This window comes from Epinephelus lanceolatus, chromosome 1 (genome assembly GCF_041903045.1).
Source record: "Epinephelus lanceolatus isolate andai-2023 chromosome 1, ASM4190304v1, whole genome shotgun sequence".
Taxonomy (NCBI): Eukaryota; Metazoa; Chordata; class Actinopteri; order Perciformes; family Serranidae; genus Epinephelus; species Epinephelus lanceolatus.
In genome coordinates, this window is record NC_135734.1 from 5,545,498 (window position 1) to 5,567,023 (window position 21,526).

At 42.8% G+C, this 21,526-nt stretch overlaps 1 protein-coding gene across 2 annotated transcripts in view; it reads right to left on the reverse strand.

Annotated features, from left to right (window-relative positions):
• The window catches only part of LOC117256981 (copine-9-like), a 351,865-nt gene that overhangs the window by 91,442 nt on the left and 238,897 nt on the right, over positions 1–21,526 (reverse strand). Inside the window, exons 1-4 of one of the 2 annotated variants that reach the window (XM_078169776.1) lie at positions 7,462–7,720; positions 7,130–7,193; positions 1,925–2,028; positions 979–1,083 (exon numbers count right to left, since the gene is read on the reverse strand). In XM_078169776.1, the coding sequence (XP_078025902.1) occupies positions 979–1,083; positions 1,925–2,016 (197 nt within the window). In that variant the 5' untranslated portion in view covers positions 2,017–2,028; positions 7,130–7,193; positions 7,462–7,720. Of the gene's footprint in view, positions 1–978; positions 1,084–1,924; positions 2,029–7,129; positions 7,194–7,461; positions 7,721–21,526 lie in introns of those variants that run through there. The other variant, XM_033626735.2, reaches the window with a different exon arrangement.

The following is a 21,526-nucleotide window of genomic DNA, read 5'->3' on the forward strand; positions in this document are numbered from 1 at the left end:
CCGGACGGCATTCTGTCAGAAAACTCCACACATGGGACTGATCTTGAAATGCGAAGTGCTGTCTTTCACAAAGGGGTTCAGCCTTTTAGACAATTCCTCCAATCATCATGCATACACTGAGCATCCTCTCCCACCTACCACTCCATTAGGTCCCAGAGAAGCTAAGCCTCCCTAGAAGTGACAATTTTGTCGCATTTATCCAATGACCGTCTCACTTTGCTGCATGAAAAAAACCTGCTCATCGCTGCTGCGCTGTCTCATAGGAATGCTTGGAGGCTCCGCGTCCACCGTGCTATCTTATGGGAATAGAGCAAGTCCTTGAATTTTTTCACAACACATTCCTGGAGATGTTTCATAATAATAGCCTTGTTTTTAAAACAACACATGCTGTCTACTGACATGCTACAGAGCTTTTCATCTGAAATGGATATAGGAAGTAATGAGTATACTGTATACTCTGTATTTTAGTTCCTCCCTCTTTTGGACATCATGCTTATAGTGTTAATTTTGTTGACAAAATAGACGAGACATGACGAGAATGTTAATGGTGGACCATTGGACACTGTAAACCAAGAACGGCTGCACTTGTAGTCATCTTCAAATGCTGCATGAGCGACAGCCTGGTAAACTCCTGTAAATAGTCTGCACCAAGATGTTTTGCTCGCCAGCAAAACCATGTGTGTCTGACTATGGATTGTGGAGCTGCTGAATGGATTTCTGGTGTTTGTTAGATGCAGTGGTGGCTGTTAGCAGTTAGCTCTGCTTGTTGTGTCTACTTTAAAGTTAAAAAAAAAAAAAAAAAAAAAAACATAGAAAAAATAACAACGAAAGTTGACTAAAACGAATCAACATTTTCGTCTCAAGACTAAGAGTAATCTAAAATAGCTGTCAAAATTAACACTGCATGCACATCAGGTGTAATTTTGTTATGTCACATTTACAGCCATGATTCTCTCTGACCCCTGTGTTGTCGCTCACCTGTCATAGTCTCCATTACAGAGTGCTCTAACAGGGATGGTAAATGGCTGCCAAACGGGGTTCAGATTGTTCTTGATCACCTCAGTCTTGTGGCAGATGGTGAACCTGGAGACACAAAGAGGCAGCTCAACATTTAAACTTTTTGTTCAGGTTGATGGGAGCTGGGATTGGTCAGTAAATCTGGCTTTTATTTATTTATTTTTCTTTATTTTGTAATGCAAGGATAACAGAGTAAGTGGAGACAGGTGTAAAGACATATAGACAGTTAAGATTGTTATTACCTATGCAACAGGCTGGCACCAGAGCCATTGGGAAGAGCACCCCACTAAAGACAGGTAAATCTGGCTTTCAAAGGTTTTTACAGTGGTTTCATCTCCACCTCCTGTAGTATGTCCTTCCTTCCTTCCTTCCTTCATTCCTTCCTTCCTTCATTCATTCATTCTTTTATTCATTCATTTTCCGCAACCATCCTGTTCAGAGTGTAAGATGTAAATTTTGCCTAATTAAAGAATATGTTGTGTATGTGTCTATTACACGCTCCCTGGGTGAGTATTCAAAGGCAGCTAATTCAGACATGCACAGTCTCTTGAAATACATTCTAAATGGAACAAATCTTCAGCATGAGGGCAGAAAATGAACAGGTTCACAGAAGGGTTTTGATCCTGAACTGTGTCTGAAATATTGAAGGATCCAGTACAGATTAGAACTTTCTGTCTCAGTGTCAAGAAAATCTATTAGCCCTTCTTCCATCTGACAAACAGGAAGCTTTCAAACTCCTCATGGGACCAGCTCCAACAGAGAAATCTGCTGACAGATTTTCAGTCACTGTCAGTAACTAGGGTAGAGTAGGCACACTCGCCTCAACTGAACGACAGATGGACTGTACTGTAATGTAATTACCATAACTTAAGAAACACACACACACCTAACAAAAACACACACTTACGTCCCATCCTCGTTGCTCCGGTAGAAGACAAGGAAAGGGTCAGACTTGCCAAAGAAATCCTTTTTATCCAGCTTGTTGGCACAGAGCTGCATGGTGGCTATGTCCTGGGAGAACAACAACAGTTCATTATTTACATGGCCTTGTTTGTGTTCAGACTCACAGCTGGACTTTAAATTAAACACCATTCAGTCATTAATTCACTTGGACCTGATACCCTACCCACGCCCACAAAAACACTGTGATCTGTTTAGAATAGAAAATCCACAACTTGAGACTCAAGGCTGTTTTTAGCTAAGACTCAATGGAAGATTTGACCAGCAGGACCTAAGACCTGAGTTCTTGTCAAGTATACCTACTATGGCTAAAACTAGATTGTATTAGTATGAGTTGAACCTACAAAAACTAAGTGTACTTTATTGATGGAAAGTAACTGACTACACTCACTTTCAGAGGTGGGTAGTAACTAGTTACATTTACTCAGTTACATTTACTTGAGTAACTTTTTGGATAAATTGTACTTTTCAGAGTAGTTTTAATGCAAAATACTCTTACTACTCTACCCACCTCTGAGTACATAATTACATATATATATATATGTATATATATATATATACATACATATATATATATATATATATATATATATATATATATATATATATATATGTACAGTATATATAAGAATATATTTGTGTTTCTTGTGCCTTGATTTATGTTATGTTTGTAAAGATTTAATTTATTTTTGTTTTAGTTAAAGGGGTATCGTTTAAAATACATGAATTTGCAGATTATTATTTTTGATTGATTACGTTCATGTTCTTATTTTACAAATAAATCAGATGTTACTCAACAGTTACTCAGTACTTGAGTAGTTTTTTCACCAAATACTCTTTTACTCTTACTCAAGTAATTATTTGGATGACTACTTTTTACTTTTACTTGAGTAATATTGTTCTAAAGTATCAGTACTCTTACTTGAGTACAATATTTGGCTACTCTACCCACCTCTGCTCACTTTAGTATCCTACTTCTACTCCACCACATTTCTAAGGGAAGTATTGTACTTTTTCCTTTTATTTGACAGCTGTAGTTACTTTTCAGATAAAGAATTACATGATGTTGCTGATATGACTCAGCTTATAAAATAAAGCACATTGTTAAAGAACAAAGCAGTGGCTCCCACTTTCTTTGGCCTGTGACTCCCTACAAAAAATGCACTGTGCTTTCTGTCTTTAAGTGGATTTTAAGCAAACTTTGTAATGTTGTAAAAGAGAAATGTACTTGGTTTGGAGTCAGTAAACTGCGCTGCACAAAGCGTAGTTTAGTCAGAAGTTGGTGGTATAGGCTATGCTTTACGTATGGCTGTAATCTACCAGTAAATAGGAGAAGAAGTTGCTGGGAAACTTGGTTGGTTGTTAAAGTTGCCTTGGCTTTCTAACCTTTCTACGACAGAGAAACATGGAGAGATCTTCAGGTTTCAAGTTTTAATTGTTTTTTCATGTCAGCTCTATTGGCTATGTTCCATGCTGTCTGGAAATGAAGTCACAAAATGCAGTGATTCTGTAAGCTATTTTGTTGAGTTGCCTCTTAGTGAGGTGCTCTGAGTAAATTTAAATGGGGCTTTTATTGTGAAAGGTAAAGGCAGAAGGGGTGAAGCTGTGATGTGGTAATGTGTAAAGTAACTAAGTGCATTTTGGTCTTGGTTCATGCTGGTTCAGACTACGGAGCCTACATGTTTTTAGTGAATTATCTGCATATGTGTACGCACAACTATAACCCGCAGCTACAGTTTGAATTCACAGAAAGGCGCCAACAGCAGAAACAGCCAAACAGTCATATGAGTTAAATAGTTGCAATGTCAAAATGTATTTGGCAAAGACATTTTCATAGCCCATTTAGCTCATCAACTCTTTTTAGACAAAGGCAAAAAAACAACAAGCAAATGTAATTTCATTTCATTTCATTTTATTTTATTTTGCACAATTAAGGCAGTGTTATCAGATTTAGTCATTTCCATATAACCTTTCAAAAGTAGTTCTTCAAAATGCGCATAAAAATACATTCATGGAAATGCATGGCTTATGAGACATTAGCAGTTTCCCTCTAAGCATTGTTTATACCGCTTTAACACTTGAAAGTTTCTGCTTTTTGTTCTTTATAAATGTTTATTATTCATCTGACGACAACTCAGATTTATCTGGTGACCCTTTGAAGGGCCTGACACCAGGGTTGGTAACCACTGCACTAAACTACAGTGTATAAAAGAAAAAATGGCTCAACACTGAGCAGCTACAACAGTAGAATGCTTCTTATTATGCACTAATTCATCAGTGTTATCTAATCATGTAATAAACGTCGTTCACAGGGACATTGCTTTGTGAATACTGTATATAACTTTCAATACTTTATTACATTTTGCTGACAAAATGTCTGGGGCCAAAGACGACATTATAGAATTGTTTTCACACACTGAGTATTACTCTTCTGGTTGAGTTACCTGATCTTGATGTAAAATTGATCAGAGCCTCTTTCTTAAACTAATGGGAAAAAAACAAGGCAGCAATACTTAAGCCGCATGCTATGTATGCAGTGAGACACAATTTAAACTAACCTAACTTTGAGTTTAATAAACAGTATGGTGAAAGAAAAAGACAATATTTTAACTCAGCCTGTCTTGCCTCGTTTGGTAAGTGGTCTAGTATATTTCCAATAATGCACTCTGACGAGTCCCAATAAACATAGTTGATCACTTTATCGCTTATTTTACCTTGCATCAATTTGATGCTGCTGACCTTTCCAAAAGCTCATGTCTAGGGTTTATATCTGCCTAAAAACATAAATATAAATGAAAACTGTGTTTAGGCAGGTTTTCTTATTCCCTAACACACCCTCTATGAATAGGTTTTCAAGCAACATCATCATGAGATAAACACAAGCAGGAGATCTAAAACACCTGTTTTAAGATAAGAAAATGCTGTTATTTAGTATTTATCAGGTTTGCTGACTCTCACACCTTGACCATGAAAGTCATGCAGTTGACACTTCTCACACACTCTTACGGCATACGTCCATTTTCTTATGCAATGAAAGCTAACTTGTAACTGAAATCACAGCATGTGCTCATTACCAGACCTTCATATACCAATGCTTGTTATGCCTCTTGGCACGAACACTGAAGGCACCCTTTGCCGTATATTCGATGCTGAGAGCAAATGACACAGTAGAAAGTCAATTTAGGGAGGTGAGGAGGAGAGGAGAGGAGGTGGATGGGTCAAACAAGCAGACTTTCACCCAGGATATCACTGTACATGTCCTGTGTGAAACCAAAAGTTACCAACTTTAGTTTACCAACTTTAGTTACCAATTTCAAGGATAACGGTGACCGGCCGCGTATCATGCTGATATAAAAGGAGAGTGCTGCCCTGTTTGATAATGTTGCTGTTTGAAAAGACACTGACAGCCCATGGAAAGATAACAGTGCAACAGCAGCACTGTACAACACTGCAGTCAAGCTAGCTGCCACTTCGATTTTGATGCCCATCTATTCATGGTGTTAGGGTACTGGTATGTGACGTGGCCAAAGAGCACAGTAAAAGCATTTGAGCAATCATTTCTCACATCAGTATTAAGTTTGAATATGATATAACAGTTGCCACAATAGGTTTGCTGGGAAGCACAGATGATTTCTGCTCAAACCGTTTCAGAAGTAGTTTCAGCTGAAATGATTTTGTAACGCATTGAAAACGTCCTGATTTGTAAACTCTCATATAAATAAATACATATTTTTCTTATCAGGTTAGCTGAAATTTTCAGTGTAATCTTAATGACGCTGACTATGACCATGTGCAATGGAATGTTATTTTGATGGAAGGTTTTGATAAAATTAAGGGGAAATTTAGAGCAATTTACATATTAACATTAATAATTTCCTCATATTTGAACTGTCATAAAATAAAATCCTCAAAGGGTTTTCTAATTAAGTCCTCAGAATGACCCTGACTATAATCATGTCAAATTTTTATTGTACAGTTTTTTTGTTTTTGTTTTAAAGAAAATTAAAGGAAAATTTACCTCAAAATACATTATAACACAAAGAAAATGTACTTATGTGAACTCTCATAAATTATTTTCCTTTGAGGGTTTACTGACATTTTTAATGTAATCTTGTTCAGGATGACCCTGATTATGACCCCGTCAAATCTGAATTAATTTTACTATCTCAGTCTAAACCAAATTGAACAGTTGGCAGCCCTGTGTATATAGCTGTTAAAAACACTTAAGTTTATCAGGCTCTATGATCAGTATTTTTCAGGTTGACATGGGTTTAGAGTTTCACTGTATGACCCAGTGACAGCTGATAGAGGAAAAAAAAACACGTACACAGTTCAGTTTTTTTCAGTTTCTTGTGAGTGAAGTTTTACCTGTACACACTGTAGGCAATTTTTTCACTAGAGTGAGACATCTAATGTCTGACACATCGGGTTGCTATTAAAACCTGTGATAGAACTGATCTATTAGAATAAATGGGACCACGGGTGTTTTTCCAGACACACGCATTTGGGCAGGGAAGCCAGGGCCCTTATGAATCATAACTAATAAAACTGAATGTAAATTCTGAGATCTGAGGCCCTCAAGGACTCTGTATTATAACATTATCACTGCTATATAGTCTGCAGTGTGACTTAAAGCTTCCTCATATTCATATGCATGATGAGCAGTGAAGATGTTTGAACTTAATTCTGTGCATACGTTACAGCAAACTGCTTCCTCAGTATTCAAATCATTAGTACCATGCACGCAATTGCATATGTTTGCATGTAATAGCTCATACTATAATACGACAGCAAGCATGTTTTGTGTGTGGTGTGTGTGTGCTTGCATGTGCTTCTGTCTTTGATTGGAGTGTCTAATTATTTACTCAATGTGGCAAGAAAAGTAAACTATAAGACTGCATAAATAATTCATGAGCGCCTCTCATCATTACTTTGAAGAAAAGGTGAAAATTCACTTTCCTCCACTTGATGCAGATGACAAAATTACTCTGGGGTCACTGAAATTCACTCGGCAAAGTTAAAAATTGAAACACAGAACGTGTCATGAATTCAGACTGCAGTGCTTAATTTTTGGCCCCTGTCTCGGACTGTTTATATCACAGTGTGTGTGTACATCTCAGACACAGTGTCCTGAGTGTAATCTGATACCAACCCGGCAGTTACTGAGCTCCTCGGCTGTGAAGATGATAGTTCCACACTTCTTCCCAGGAATCCCACTGAAAGAGAGAGAGAAAGAGAGAGCGAGAGAAAGAAAAAGAAAGAGAGAGAGGGAGAGAGAGAGAGAGAGAGAGCATGGAGTTAAAAAAACTTGTCATGCAGGTATTTGTGGTTGTAGACGCTGCTAAAGGAACTGGTAGTGGTAATTTTTCCCTCCAAACAAGCATACTTTATATTTGATATTGATATCTACAAATGGAATAATAGTTAACTAGAATTAATGCCCCGTGGTTGTAGGCCTTCATGCACCAGTCAAGTTTCTCTTACAGTTTATATTAGGCCTTAAGGTGAACACAGTTATCGTTTCATCTCGTTCCGACATCTGGGGACTACACGATCTTTACTTCATAAAAAAGATGGATACATGTTCAGCTAATCAGCGGGAGTTCGTAGCTCATAACCCCGCAAGAGTCCTGTGATCGGGGTCGTAATTCGGCACTTGTTCCGTCTAAGCGTAATGATCAGTTCCGCCTGAGCGTAATGAGATTTGGTACGCGAGTGGTGGCACGGCCATCACGTGATCACGCTACACCAATAAGGTACCCGCATTTCGTGTCGCCATGGTTTCACTCAGCAGAGGAAAACAGACCCGGAAGTCCTCAAAAGCGAGCAGAAATGAGCTGAAACAGCGCTATTCACATCGCCGTGTCCATGAAACAAGATGAGACAAATAGACAATAAGGTGAACTAAGCAAAAATGTCTTAAATCACATTTGATTCAATACCTGGGCATAACCGACGTATTATTACATTGACAACATAGCTACTGAAGACGAGAACGGCCATGTATTTTTTCTTTTTTTGTGTGCACTGTTATCTCGTGATAACGACTTATTATTTCGTTATCTCGATATAACAAAGATTGTTTTCCCGTGATAATTGTCAAGTCTGATGATTGCGCACTGGTTAATGTGATCGTCTTGATTTCAGCCTACAAGAGCTGCCGTGGTCCTGCTAGATGCCTCCTGCTGCTTGCTGTTATCATTAGTCACACTTCTACTGTTATTATACACATATGATTACTGTCACATACCGTAGGCTATATTTCCAAATAGTTGCCCGGTGGCATACAGCCGCGGGGCACCTAATAGCCACTGGGGGTTTAACCCCATTTTGCGTATTAAACGCAGGGGCGATTATTTCCTCATTCATTGCCTCAAGGAGGGACAGCCCTGTAGGCAGGGAGAGAACAGCTCTCTGTTATCACGAGATAACAGTGCACACAAAAAAAGAAAAAATACATGGCCGTTCTCGTCTTCAGTAGCTATGTTGTCAATGTAATAATACGTCAGTTATGCCCAGGTATTGAATCAAATGTGATTTAAGACATTTTTGCTTAGTTCACCTTATTGTCTATTTGTCTCATCTTGTTTCATGGACACGGCGATGTGAATAGCGCTGTTTCAGCTCATTTCTGCTCGCTTTTGAGGACTTCCGGGTCTGTTTTCCTCTGCTGAGTGAAACCATGGCGACACGAAATGCGGGTACCTTATTGGTGTAGCGTGATCACGTGAACTAAGTAGTTCATCGTTGAGTCTAAGTGGACATTTGTATCAATTTTGATGAAATTCCCTTGAGGTGTTCTTGAGATATCGTGCATGGGAATGCACAGACAGACAATGGGACGGACAGACAGGCGGATGGACATAAGGACAGACAGACATGACAAACAGAAATGATTAACAATGTGTTGCTCCCACTTTCAATGTTAAAGCTTTTACATTAAGTAAAGTCTGTACAGAAAACTATGGGCAACAATGTTTGTTGACAAACAGTTTGTCTAAACAAAATGATACCAAAACTTAATAAAAAGTGACCTTTACGATCAAAATCAATCAATCAAAAACCACAACAAAATGTATTTTTGTCAACAAATACAACCTAAATGACAACATCAAAGACGGATGATTGGGGACCTCAGAACTGCATCTCTGCTCTTTGCAGATGACGTGGTTCTGTTGGTAACATCACACTGTGAACTCCAGCATGCACTGGGGCAGTTTGCAGACAAGTGTTAAGTGGTCAGGATGAGAGTGAGCACCTCCAAATTCTGAGGCCATGGTTCTCTGCCGGAAAATGGTCAATTACACCCTCTGGGTTGGGAGACAGTTGCTGCCCCAGGGAAAGGAGTACGTGTATATTGGGATCTTGTTCATGAGTGAGGATAAAATGGAGAGTGAGATGAATCAGCGGTTTGGTGCAGCATCAAGAGTGAAGTGGGTCCCGCACTAAACCATCATGTTGAAGAGGGAGATGAGTATCTGTCTGTCCATCTATGTCCCAACCCTCACCTATGGTTATGAGCTTTGGGTAGTGACCAAAAGAATGTGACTGTAGATGAAAACAGCCAAAATGAGCTCCCTCTGGAGGCTGGCTGGGCTAAGCCCTAGAGATAGGGTGAGGAGCCCAGACATCCAGAGGGAGCTCTGAGTAGAGCCACTGCTCCTTTGCATCTAAAAGGGGCCAGTTGAGGTGGTTCAGGCATCTGATCAGGATTCCTCCTGGGCAACTTCTGTTAGAAGTTTTCCGGGCACGTCTAACTGAGAGGAGGCCCCGGGGCAGACCCAAAACACACTGGAGGGTTTATATATCTCATCTAGCCTGGGAACGCCTCAGGAATCCCCTAGAGGAGCTAGAAAGTGTTGCTGGGGAGAGGGACTTTGCTCAGCGTGCTGCCTCATGACCTGGCCCCAGATAAGTGGATGAAAATGGATGGATGGACCAATTAAGTAGTTACTGTAGTAATGCAATGTCTTATTAGAACTTAACTGAGCTGCTTGACCTGTCACCAAAGGTACCAATTGAGTGGCTGCTCAGTAGCTTTCGCACTCACTTTTGGTGTTTCCCTAAACCTAACAAAGTATATTTGTTTCCTAACCTACCCAAACCTTACCCAAACCAATTATAAACCTTATCATTTCTTCCTCGGGAAAACAGCTATAAAAGACACTGACAAATGCTGTCATCCTGCTCATAGAAGTGTCAGATCAGGAGAGCACATCGACAATCAACCAGCCTGTTCTCATTCTGAGGTCATAGAATATGGCCGCTTTGCCAGTGATTTCAGCAGCAGACACCTTATGCCAAAAGCCACCTTTCAAGGTGGTGTGATACACAGCTGAGTGGCGTCTGTAAGTAACGCTGCCAGACGTAACCTTTGATATTGTTATGATATGCTGCCAGTCGGCTGGATGGCATCTGATGCAGTGATTTAATACCTGGCTGGGTGACATCAGTACATAATGCTGCCAGTAACGACGTAATATAAGGAGCTGGAAAGTCCCTATAGGGTGGGTGTGAGGGGTGGCGAATGAGTCCAACAGACTCCAGACTTTTACTCGGAAGCCTGGTGTTGGCTTCCCTGATGCCAAACCAAGATTTTTTTTTCTAAACCTAACCATGTGCTTTTGTTGATGTCCCTGCATTGGTAGTGTGTCCTGGAACGTCAATAGCAGACACAGAAGGATACCTAAAATTTAGATGTGAAAGGTCACTTACAAAGTGATAATATGTGACAACCTGGGGTGAGAACTTGTTAAATCAACCTATTTTGTTGTTTTCTTTGAAGGACTTGTTAAAAGCTGAGGAAAAAGTTCGCTCCATAATGTACCTTTAAAGTTTAAAAGTAATAGGGTATACAAGTTTGCATTATCAATGCTTTATGCAGCAGGTTACAGGGTTTCTGACTTCCTCTTTCATAATGTCAACAGAACAAAACTCACTCAGTGTAGATGGGGAAGATCCTTTGCTGCAAATCACACAATCATACAGTCACCCTCCATCTGCTGATCCAATCGAAGCCAGTCACATTACATCCTGGTGATTAATCTCGGCAGCAGTGACAGACATACTTACCCTAGATCAGATCCTCACCATTTAGAATTATCACATACAGGAAGAAAAAAAGGACTTTTGCTCTGGAGACAGGTCACTAATCCTCTGTGTGATCACAGCTCACTTCCTGCCCGTGAATTTCTCTTTAGGAAGATTTGACTTTTCATTCAGTGATGAACGATGGAGCAATCTCTGACATTGGATCTGGATTAGAAAACGAAGCCTGGAGTCATTTCTCAAATGGAGGAATCTCTGATACACCAGAGGCTCAGTGCTGTTTTCTGCTCCATCTTAAAGCTGCTGGAGGATGCTTTGCTGCTGCTGTTGTTCCCTGCACTTCCTCTTGTGTTTAATAAACCTGCTCCAAACTTACAGACAAGCTTTCATTAATTTTCTGCATAAGTGGATACAAAGCAAATTTCAGAAACAGATTGATTGTACAAAAAATCATCAAAATGATGCGTGACACGTTCGTTGTAGGTTTGTCATGATAACGTTTGTTTTGATGTTTGGTTTTGTGTTTGGGATATTCTGTGTTTTTTCTTTTTCCCCCTCCCTTTTCTCTCCCTGGCAGTGTGTGTGCAGCTGAGAGTGTGGCTGGCCGGCTCTTCATAATGAGGCACACCTAGTGTTCACTCAGTAATCACTCCTGCAATAAAGCCTGGTCAAGACGCCACTCCTGTGCCAGATTATCCCGCCTCAGTCGGTAACATAGTGGCTCCAGTCTTTTGTGAAAAAGTGAATTTCGTGTTTTTTCGTCACTCTTAAGCATTCTTTGTTTTTGTGCAGCTGCTGGTGTGCCTCCTGCCGTACCTGATTGCAGCTTCCAGTGCTTCAGTGTCTCCGCATGCTGAGTCCGTTCCAGCAATGCCAGCCAGCCCTCTGCTGCCTCCATTTGCCCCTTTTTTCTGATTTTTGAGCTTAGTGTTTTTCAATAAACACTTTGAACTGTTTCATCGCTTCCGTCTCTGCATTTGGGGTCCAAACACAAAACCTAAACATAACAGAATAATCTGGCCAAGACATGGACCCCGCGGAGACAGACAGATTACGACAGGCTCTATCTACTCAAGGCGCTCCACCACCAGTGTTACTCAGCTCGGCGGTCGCTTGGATCAGGTCGTCACCCAGATCTCCAGTTTGGCTTCTCCCGGGGATCCACGAGCCTCTTCAGCTCCTGCTGCGGTTCCAGTCTTTCCCGTGAACCCTACATCCCCACTCCAGTCAGATATTCAGGTGAGCTAGGGACATGTAGTCAGTTTTTGCACTAGTGTTCTCTAGTGTTTGATCAGCAGTTCCAGACTTATTCTACTGAGAAATCTAAAATAGCCTTCGTCATGAGTTTGTTGTCTTGGGCTTTAGCTATCTCTGCCAACGATTCCGCTGTTACTCAGTCTTATCACTCCTTTGTCACTGAGATGCGCAAAGTGTCTGATCACCTGGTTCAGGGTAAAGAAGCCAGTAATTGGCTCCTTTCCCTCCGCCAGGGTGCCGCTCCAGTCTCCCAATATGCCATCGATTTCCGCATTTTAGCAGCCGAGAGCGGGTGGGATGACATCGTTTTACAGAGCGTCTTCCTTAAGGGGTTAGCAGACAATGTTAAGGATGAATTAGCTGCACGAGATGAGACCCAGTCACTAGATGAACTGATTTCTTTAGCCATCCGACTAGATAACCGGCTACGAGAGAGATGTAGGGAGAGGGTAGGTAGACAAAGGGGGTGTCCCACCCTCTCTGCTGCTCAAACCAACTCACCGTCTTCTGCTGCCCCCTTCTGTGCCTCCCGTGACATCACTCCAGTTCCAGCGCCAGCTCCAGGTCCAAGTTTTTCCTCCTCCCACTGCATTGAGGAGCCCATGCAATTGGGGAGGATGAGACTGTCACAAGCAGAACGGGAATGCAGAGTCAGGCACCGGCTCTGCATTTATTGCGGTCAGCCCGGCCATTTCCTCGCATCCTGCCCCCAGCTGCCAAAAGAGCAGGCTCATCAGCCATCGGGGGGGCGCTGATGAGCCGTACCACTTCTTCCACCACACCCTCCACTCGGATTCAGCTGCAAGGTATGCTCAGGTTTCCTCAGAACTCTGTACCTCTGCAAGTTTTAGTCGATAGTGGAGCAGATGACAGTTTTATTGACTTTGAACTGTGTACCCAAGCTAATTTGCCCACAGAGACTCTCCCTAAGCCAAAGGAGGTTTTTGCCTTCAATGGACAGTTACTCGCTCGTGTCAAACATCGTACTGCTCCCATGTCCCTCCAGCTTTTAGGTAACCACCATGAAATCATTTCTCTATTTGTCATTCCCTCACCTACATCTCCTTTAGTCCTCGGTCTCCCCTGGCTCAAGTTACACAACCCCCATATTGACTGGTCCACATCATCCATCACCAATTGGAGTACATTCTGCCACTCTAACTGTTTACACTCAGCTACCCCCTCAAGTGACCTTTCACCTCCTGTGCCACCAAAACCTATAGACTTGTCTAACGTTCCCTCAGTTTATCAGGACCTCCAGGAGGTTTTCAGCAAAGACCGAGCCCTCTCTCTGCCTCCACATCGACCATATGATTGCTCCATTGAGTTACTCCCAGGCTCCCCCCTTCCATCCAAAAAACTTTGCAATTTATCCAAGCCTGAAAAAGAATCCATGGAGCAGTACATCACAGACTCTCTAGCTGCAGGTCTCATCCGTCCTTCCTCCTCACCTGTTGGAGCAGGTTTTTTCTTCATCAACAAGAAGGACAAAACTTTGCATCCTTGCATAGACTTCAGAGGGCTCAACGATATTACAGTCAAGAATAAGTACCCACTTCCACTTATAGATTCTGCTTTTGGTCCCCTGCATCAGTCCACCATTTTTTCTAAACTAGATCTCCGCAACACCTATCACCTCATCAGAATCAAAGAGGGAGATGAGTGGAAGACGGCTTTCAACACTCCACTCGGTCACTTTGAGTATCTGGTCATGCCCTTCGGCTTAACCAATGCCCCTACTATCTTCCAAGCACTCATTAATGATGTATTACGAGATATGCTCAACAGATTCGTGTTTGTTTACTTGGATGACATTTTGATTTTTTCCAGAGACTTGGATGAACATGTGCAACGTGTGAGACTGGTGTTGAAAAGACTGTTAGAGAACAGACTCTGTGTGAAGGCAGAGAAATGTGAGCTTCATATCACCTCAGTCAGTTTCTTAGGTTTTGTGGTGGAGAAAGGACAGTTGAAGACGGAGCCTGCCAAGGTCCAGGCCATGGCTGAGTGGCCTATCCCTCCACCAGGAAGCAACTCCAGAGGTTTTTGGGTTTTGCAAACTTCTATAGGAGATTCATTCACAACTACAGTCAAGTAGCATTGCCACTTACTCAGTTAACCTCCTCTAAGCTCCCTTTTGTGTGGTCTCAGGCAGCTGACGCTGCATTTAAACGGTTAAAGTGTCTGTTTACCTCTGCACCTGTGCTTTCCCACCCAGATCCTTCTCTTCAGTTTGTGGTGGAAGTTGATGCCTCTGACACCGGCGTTGGTGCTGTGCTCTCCCAACGCTCACCTGAAGACCAAAAAATTCACCCATGTGCTTTTTTCTCTCGTCCACTCACGCCAGCAGAGAGAAACTATGACGTTGGCAAAAGGGAGCTCCTGGCTGTTGTCCTCACCCTACAGGAGTGGAGACATTGGCTGGAAGGCTCCACACACCCCTTTGTGGTATGGACTGACCACAAGAACCTCTCTTACCTGCAGTCAGCTCGCCATTTGAACTCACGCCAGACTCTGTGGGCTTCGTTCCTGGGTCGATTCCAGTTCATCCTTACCTACTGCCCTGGGTCCCGGAACGTTAAGCCCGACGCCTTATCCCGTCAGTTCACTCCTCCTGTGGAAGCCTCACCTGAAGAAACCATCCTCCCTTCCTCCTGTGTGGTTGGTGCTGCCAGGTGGGAGATCGAGCAAGTAGTTCAAGAGGCCCAGCATGACCAACCGACCCCTGAGAACTGTCCCCTCAACCGGTTGTTCGTCCCGCCTTCTGCCAGGTCACCTGTGCTCCAGTGGGGACATGCATCCAAGGTCACCTGCCATCCTGGTTTCCTCTGGACCCTCACTCTGCTCCGGCGGAGTTTTTGGTGGCCTACCATCACAGCTGACACCAGAGAGTTTGTCTCCACCTGCTCCGTCTGTGCTCATAGCAAATCCTCTCATCAAACACCTGCTGGCCTCCTACGCCCCTTACCTATTCCTCATCGTCCCTGGTCCCACATTGCTGTGGACTTCGTTACTGGACTCCCACCTTCAGAGGGTAACACAGTTATTTTAACCAGTGTTGATCGTTTTTCTAAGACTGTGCATTTTGTCCCCCTGTCCAAACTCCAGTCTGCTTTAGAGACTGCCAACCTCCTCATCCAGCACGTGTTCAGACTCCATGGCATCCCCCAAGTCATTGTTTCCGACCGGGGTCCCCAGTTCTCCTCCCAAGTCTGGAGGGCTTTTTGCCAGGTGTTGGGGGCGTCGGCTAGTCTCTCGTCTGGGTACCATCCGCAGACCAACGGCCAGACAGAGCGGGCCAATCAGGACCTTGAGTCAGCTCTCCGGTGCGTCACTTCAAGACATCCTGCCTCTTGGTCCACCCATCTACCCTGGGTGGAATACACCCACAACTCCCTGGTCAGCTCTGCCACAGGTATGTCTCCCTTCATGGCTTCCACGGGTTTCCAACCTCCTCTCTTCCCAGTCCAGGAGAATGAAGTGGCAGTCCCCTCGGTCCAGGAACATCTTTGGCGTGCTCGTCGGGTCTGGCATGAGGCTAGGGTGGCCCTCACGCGCACTGCTGCTCGCAACCAGCGGTTGCCGGACCGACATCGCTCTCCAGCTCCCAACTATCAGCCTGGCCAGAAGGTTTGGCTCTCTTCTCGCGACCTCCCTCTGCAGATTGAGAGTAGGAAGCTGGCTCCCAGGTACATCGGCCCATATGAAATTGACAAAGTGATCAATCGCAGTGTGATGAGACTCAAATTGCCTCCAGCATTGCATGTTCACCCTGCTTTTCACGTGTCCTTGTTGAAGCCAGTCGCTACCAGTGCTCTGGTGTTCATTCAGTAATCACTCCTGCAATAAAGCCTGGTCAAGACGCCACTCCTGTGCCAGATTATCCCATCTCAGTCGGTAACGTAGTGGCTCCAGTCTTTTGTGAAAAAGTGAATTTCGTGTTTTTTCACTCTGTCACTCTTAAGCATTCTTTGTTTTTGTGCAGCTGCTGGTGTGCCTAGTGCCGTACCTGATTGCAGCTTCCAGTGCTTCAGTGTCTCCGCGTGCTGAGTCCGTTCCAGCAATGCCAGCCAGCCCTCTGCTGCCTCCATTTGCCCCTTTTTTCTGATTTTTGAACTTAGTGTTTTTCAATAAACACTTTGAACTGTTTTATCACTTCCGTCTCTGCATTTGGGGTCCAAACACAAAACTTAAACATAACAAGGTTGTGCCAAATGAGGTAAAAAGGCTTCTTTTGATGAGACAACTTGAGAGAAGATTTAAAACTGCGTGACTCTACTTTGTGAAAGTACAGTGAAGAGAGGGAAAAAGGAGAGAAACTGATGAAAAGAAAAGACAGATGACGGACAGAATGGGAGTTAAGAAGTCAAACTGGGCGTAAAACATTTTTGCCTCGTTTAACAGGAACCTTAGTTAGTTAATTAGTCTAGCTGTCACACACACACACACACACACACACACACAATCATTGCACATTATTACATGTAATTACAGCTGAAAGTCATGCAAATAAAGTTTGAATGAAACCCTGATTCCCCTCACTGCAACTGGAATATATATGTATTGGGCATCCCAAGTGCCTTATGATGTGTTTACACTGAATGCAAAGTGAAGGTTATGCACAGCAAAATTACATACAAAGTCAACACATACATAAATAGACGTAGATTTGCGGCGGGTGATGCAAAAATCCAACATTTTGGCAAACTGTTTGTTATTACGTGAGATAACATTTCTTAACTGTGCAAGAAATTAAAGTGACACTGTGGCCTCTAGTTTCCCGGCGGGTGCAGGGTGGCGAACCTCACGCAGAGCTAGTTTTGAGCAGTGCAACCCGAGGCGCGCTCATTTTGGTAGTTTGGCAGACCGAGGTGCGCTGAGATGGACGTGGTGGCGCAGCCGGGGGAGGTGTCGACAGATCCAGCTTGGAGCAGTGCCAAAAGGCTTCGCCGAAGGTGCGCTAAAAGCTCGCCAGCTGAAACCAGGCCTACTGTCAGCGCAGGCAGAGCGCAGCCGGTGTAAGTGAAAGTTTGGCTGTACGGCAGACAGTGCGCACATGTCACCAAAACCTCACAGGCAGGTTTCCAGAATGTCAGGCACATTAACAATGCAATAAATACCAACAAAAACCACTATTCAATGCAACTATCTGCAATCAGCACATAAATGTATCTCTATATCGACTGTAATGTCACATCTGATGTCAGATCAAAGGGGATTGGCACCGTTTGGCGCGTTTGGCACGCGTAATGGAAACCCAACCTGATTTGATTAACACAGCTGCAAACTAATGAGTTCACATCCCTCTCAGCCAACCACAAACAGCCACAGCATCAGATAGGGAGTATATATTCATCATCTGTCATCTTAGAAAAGCCAAAAGAAAAGAAACAGAGTGAGACTGCGAGAGAGAAAGAGAGAGTGCATGCGCGCACGCACGAGAGAAACGTAACATTGATTTACAATTGTGGTGACCTCCTCCCAGGCTGCCTTTGCATCATCAGCCCGTGGAGGTCTGCTCGCAGTTCCGTATATTCGGACACTGTGAGCTTGGACCTCCCGGACCAAAACATCAGGTTCCTCCTGGGAGAAGTTTGGCCGTCTGACGCTGCTGCTCTCTTCTGCCATGGCGAATTGAGTAAACTCTCATTACGCCTCCGCGCGGCGCATTTAAGGGCAAGGAGAGGGGCTCATTTGATTGGTGTGATGTGAATTGGCTGTGTAAAACCCACTCCACGCCTTCTCTCATCCCTCTTTCCGATTTGTGCAGGTAGGAGGGACGGAGGTGGGAAAGAGGAGTAGCTGTGCCAGTGTGCACGGTGTGCCAAACTTGCAAAATCCACCTGGCCACACCCAGTTGGCGAAGGGCAGGTGCGCTGCGCCTCCGCCTCGCCCAGTCTGCGAAACTAGAGGCCTGTGTCTCGAAAGCCTATGAATGTTGAGATCTAGTTTAGATTCTCCTGATGTTACCAAGAATCAAGAATGGAGGAAAAACGTATTGTAGCTGTCTGTGGGTACCAAGAGCTTTTCAACTCAGCTTCCATATTGCGCAGAGACAGAGCAAAAAGAAAAAAGAGAGGTGTGCAAGCTGTGTTGTTGAGTTGCCTCTAAGGAAAATCCTCTGACTAATTTTAGTTTGTCTTTTATTTTGGAAGTAAACAAGGGGAGGAGTGAAGTGGCAATGTGCTTCCATGAGAGTATGAAAAATAATAAAGAATGCTGCTGTTTTGGTTCATGTTGAGTTAGAGCACAAAGACTTTGTGTTTGCATGTTCACATCACTTGATTCCAGCTGTCGGTTGTACTTTGCTGCAAACCAAGTTAGCCATTAGCTGTCTTCCCCAGTTAGTTAGCAAAACCACTGACACAGTTGTTAAGGGTGAATATTCACCAGTTGCTAAATACTATAAAAAGTCATTCTTATTTAAAGACCAATGGTGTGTTCACAATGTCATGAGGTGTAAGGTTTTTTTTTGTTTGTTTGTTTTTTAGTGTTTTTCGGATTACTTTGCAACTGGCAAATATTCGCTCTTAACAGCCATGCTACGATTGTGCTAACTCCTGGGGAAGACAGCTAACAACTAACCTCGTTTGCAGTAAAGTACAACCTATAATTGACATCAAGTGATGTTAGCATGTAAGCACAGAGGCTATGAGCTCTGAGCTAGCAACACTCTTTATTATTATCTTACATACTGTCATGGCAGTGCATTACAGCTTCACACCTCCTGTTGTTTAGGCCTACTTTCCACAAAAAAAGACCAACTTAAATGACTCAGAGCATTTTGCTGAGAAGCAACTCAACAAAATTGCTTACACACGTCACAAACAGGCCTACATATTTTCAGAACTTACCATGTTCCCTCACTAAACTTCGAGCCCTCTCCTTTTTTTTGTTCTGTCATTCAAGACTTTGGTTATCCCCTGATTTTTCCTCTAGCACCACTATCAGGTCAAAATTTGATTCATGACAAAATATCTGCAAAACTCCATCAGCCTCAGCTGTATTTTGTGTTTAGTGCTAATCAGCAAACGTAAGCACACTATGATGTTCATACATTTTCAGATGGTTAACATGTTATACATTACCTGCTAAACATAGCATAGTCATTGTTAGCATGTTAGCATTCTGACATTAGCATTTAGCTCAAAGCACCATGTGGGCCTACATACCTAAAGCCTCACAGAGCTCCTAGCATGGCTGTAGGCGGTTTGCCCATTAAGTGTACTTTTAAAGCAACCTGTTCTTATCCCATCTCGTCAAATACGGCCGCTTTGTCATTGGACCTAAACGTCAAAATATGATGCGCTAGGTAGCCTCCTGCACTGATTTGGGACATTCACACACACTGTTTCAATTGGCGCTTGTTACATGCATTGTGTCTTTTCAAATTACATTTCCATTTTTGCAGGAAATGTACAGTTTCTGCTTGTTACATGTGTCTTTCAAGATAAACTTACTACGTAGGTAAGTTAGGTTAAGAAAAAACACCATTGTTTCACTGAAAATAGGTAGGGTTCTTACTAATGTAATGTCATGTCACATGACATAAGTCAATAGTGTTGCATGATACACATACTAGCACTCTACGTTGTTATAAAAATAACTCCACTGACTTTTGGTATCACAAGTCCAGTGATTGTTTGTCCCATCCACCTCACCTCCCACCTGCCCTATGTAGTATTTCTCGCTTTTCATAATACGGTAGTTGCCAGCAGGGTCAGAAATAGCTACCGCCCGGTGTGCATCATAGCACCTTGAATGAGTGTCTATGTGTGTCAATTTCTGAAACTGACATCCGCTGACAAAGCAGCTGCATTTGACAAGTTCAGTTGATGCCAACGGTGTCAGAAATTGCCGCAGCCTGGTGTGAATCATACCACTGTGAAAGGTGCGGCTATGCATTGGTATCTTCTGCCAAAATCACTGACAAAGTGGCGGTATTTGAATAGTTGGGAGTGATAATTGGGCTGTTAAAGACACATTTTGCCAGGCAAGACGTCTGACCATTTCAACAATATGTGGTTACCAAGTTTTCCAGTCCTTGTGGTGTTACCTCGTAATGGTGGAGAGGCTTGTATGTCTGAAACATCTTGAGAGCTAAGCTGGAGGGAATTTTAAACAGCCGCATGTTTCATAATTCTAGGTTATGTTCTTATATTTTTCATCATGTGTTTTTCCTGCAGACCCCTTTATTAAATCTACTGCTTAATTTCAATAGTTTCTAAACTTTTTCCACTTCTGTGCAAACAATGTATGAATACTTTTTTTACTATCATCACTATATGCATTGCTCTGGTCTTTGATCTACATGGTTCTGAAAGCTATCTTTTAGGACCCCACCTGTCAAGTATAGGGCCCATTTGTCTCTTCTTGGTCCAGAATACCTCAAGCTCTGTGTGCAAGAGGATTACATGCTGACAGAAAAAAATAGAAACCCTGCATAATTAAAAGTTTTCAAGTCAAGTCAAACTCAGGAAAAAAAAATGGAAAACCTTTATCATCCACTTGATAATTCCCTGTGCTGCAAGTCACACTCCACCTCACAATACGACACAATGATTCGTTCCATCCACTTGATGCTGCTCCACTGGCTGATGCTGCGATGTGATTAAAATGCCGGCTTAGATTCAAAGATGTCATAAACAACTGTGACACATATGCAGACACAAACACACCCCAAGCACATGCACACAATTCATTATGCTTGAGGGATGATACTATTGCGCATACACATAATATATTCTCCTCGAGAGGCTGTTTCCTCTAACCTTGAACCATGGTTTTTCCTCAGTCAGTCTATCATCATTTTCTTAGCCTCTGTTGTGGACACGGTCACGTAATCCTGGCTGCAAGAGGACAAGTAAAACTCTTCACCTTAAATGCCTTCACCTGAAACAGCAATTAAATCTTACACTTCTAACTTCCTTTCAGTCTGGTTTTCTTTTTAATCAATCTCTGCTGACTGTCCTATAAAGAAGAACGCTAACAGTGATGTATGAGCATCTGCAGGCTCAATCCCTCCCATAATGACTTTTACATGGTCACATGGGGTGATGGGGATACCTGCAGCATGACACACACACACACACACACACACACACACACACACACACTACTACTACTACTACTACTACCACTATAGGCTCCCTGGTAGCTAGGTAGAGCAGAAGCACAGCAGGATAAAATAAATCAATACAGCAAAGATGAAGAAAATATCATAAAGATGGAAGTCACCAAAGAA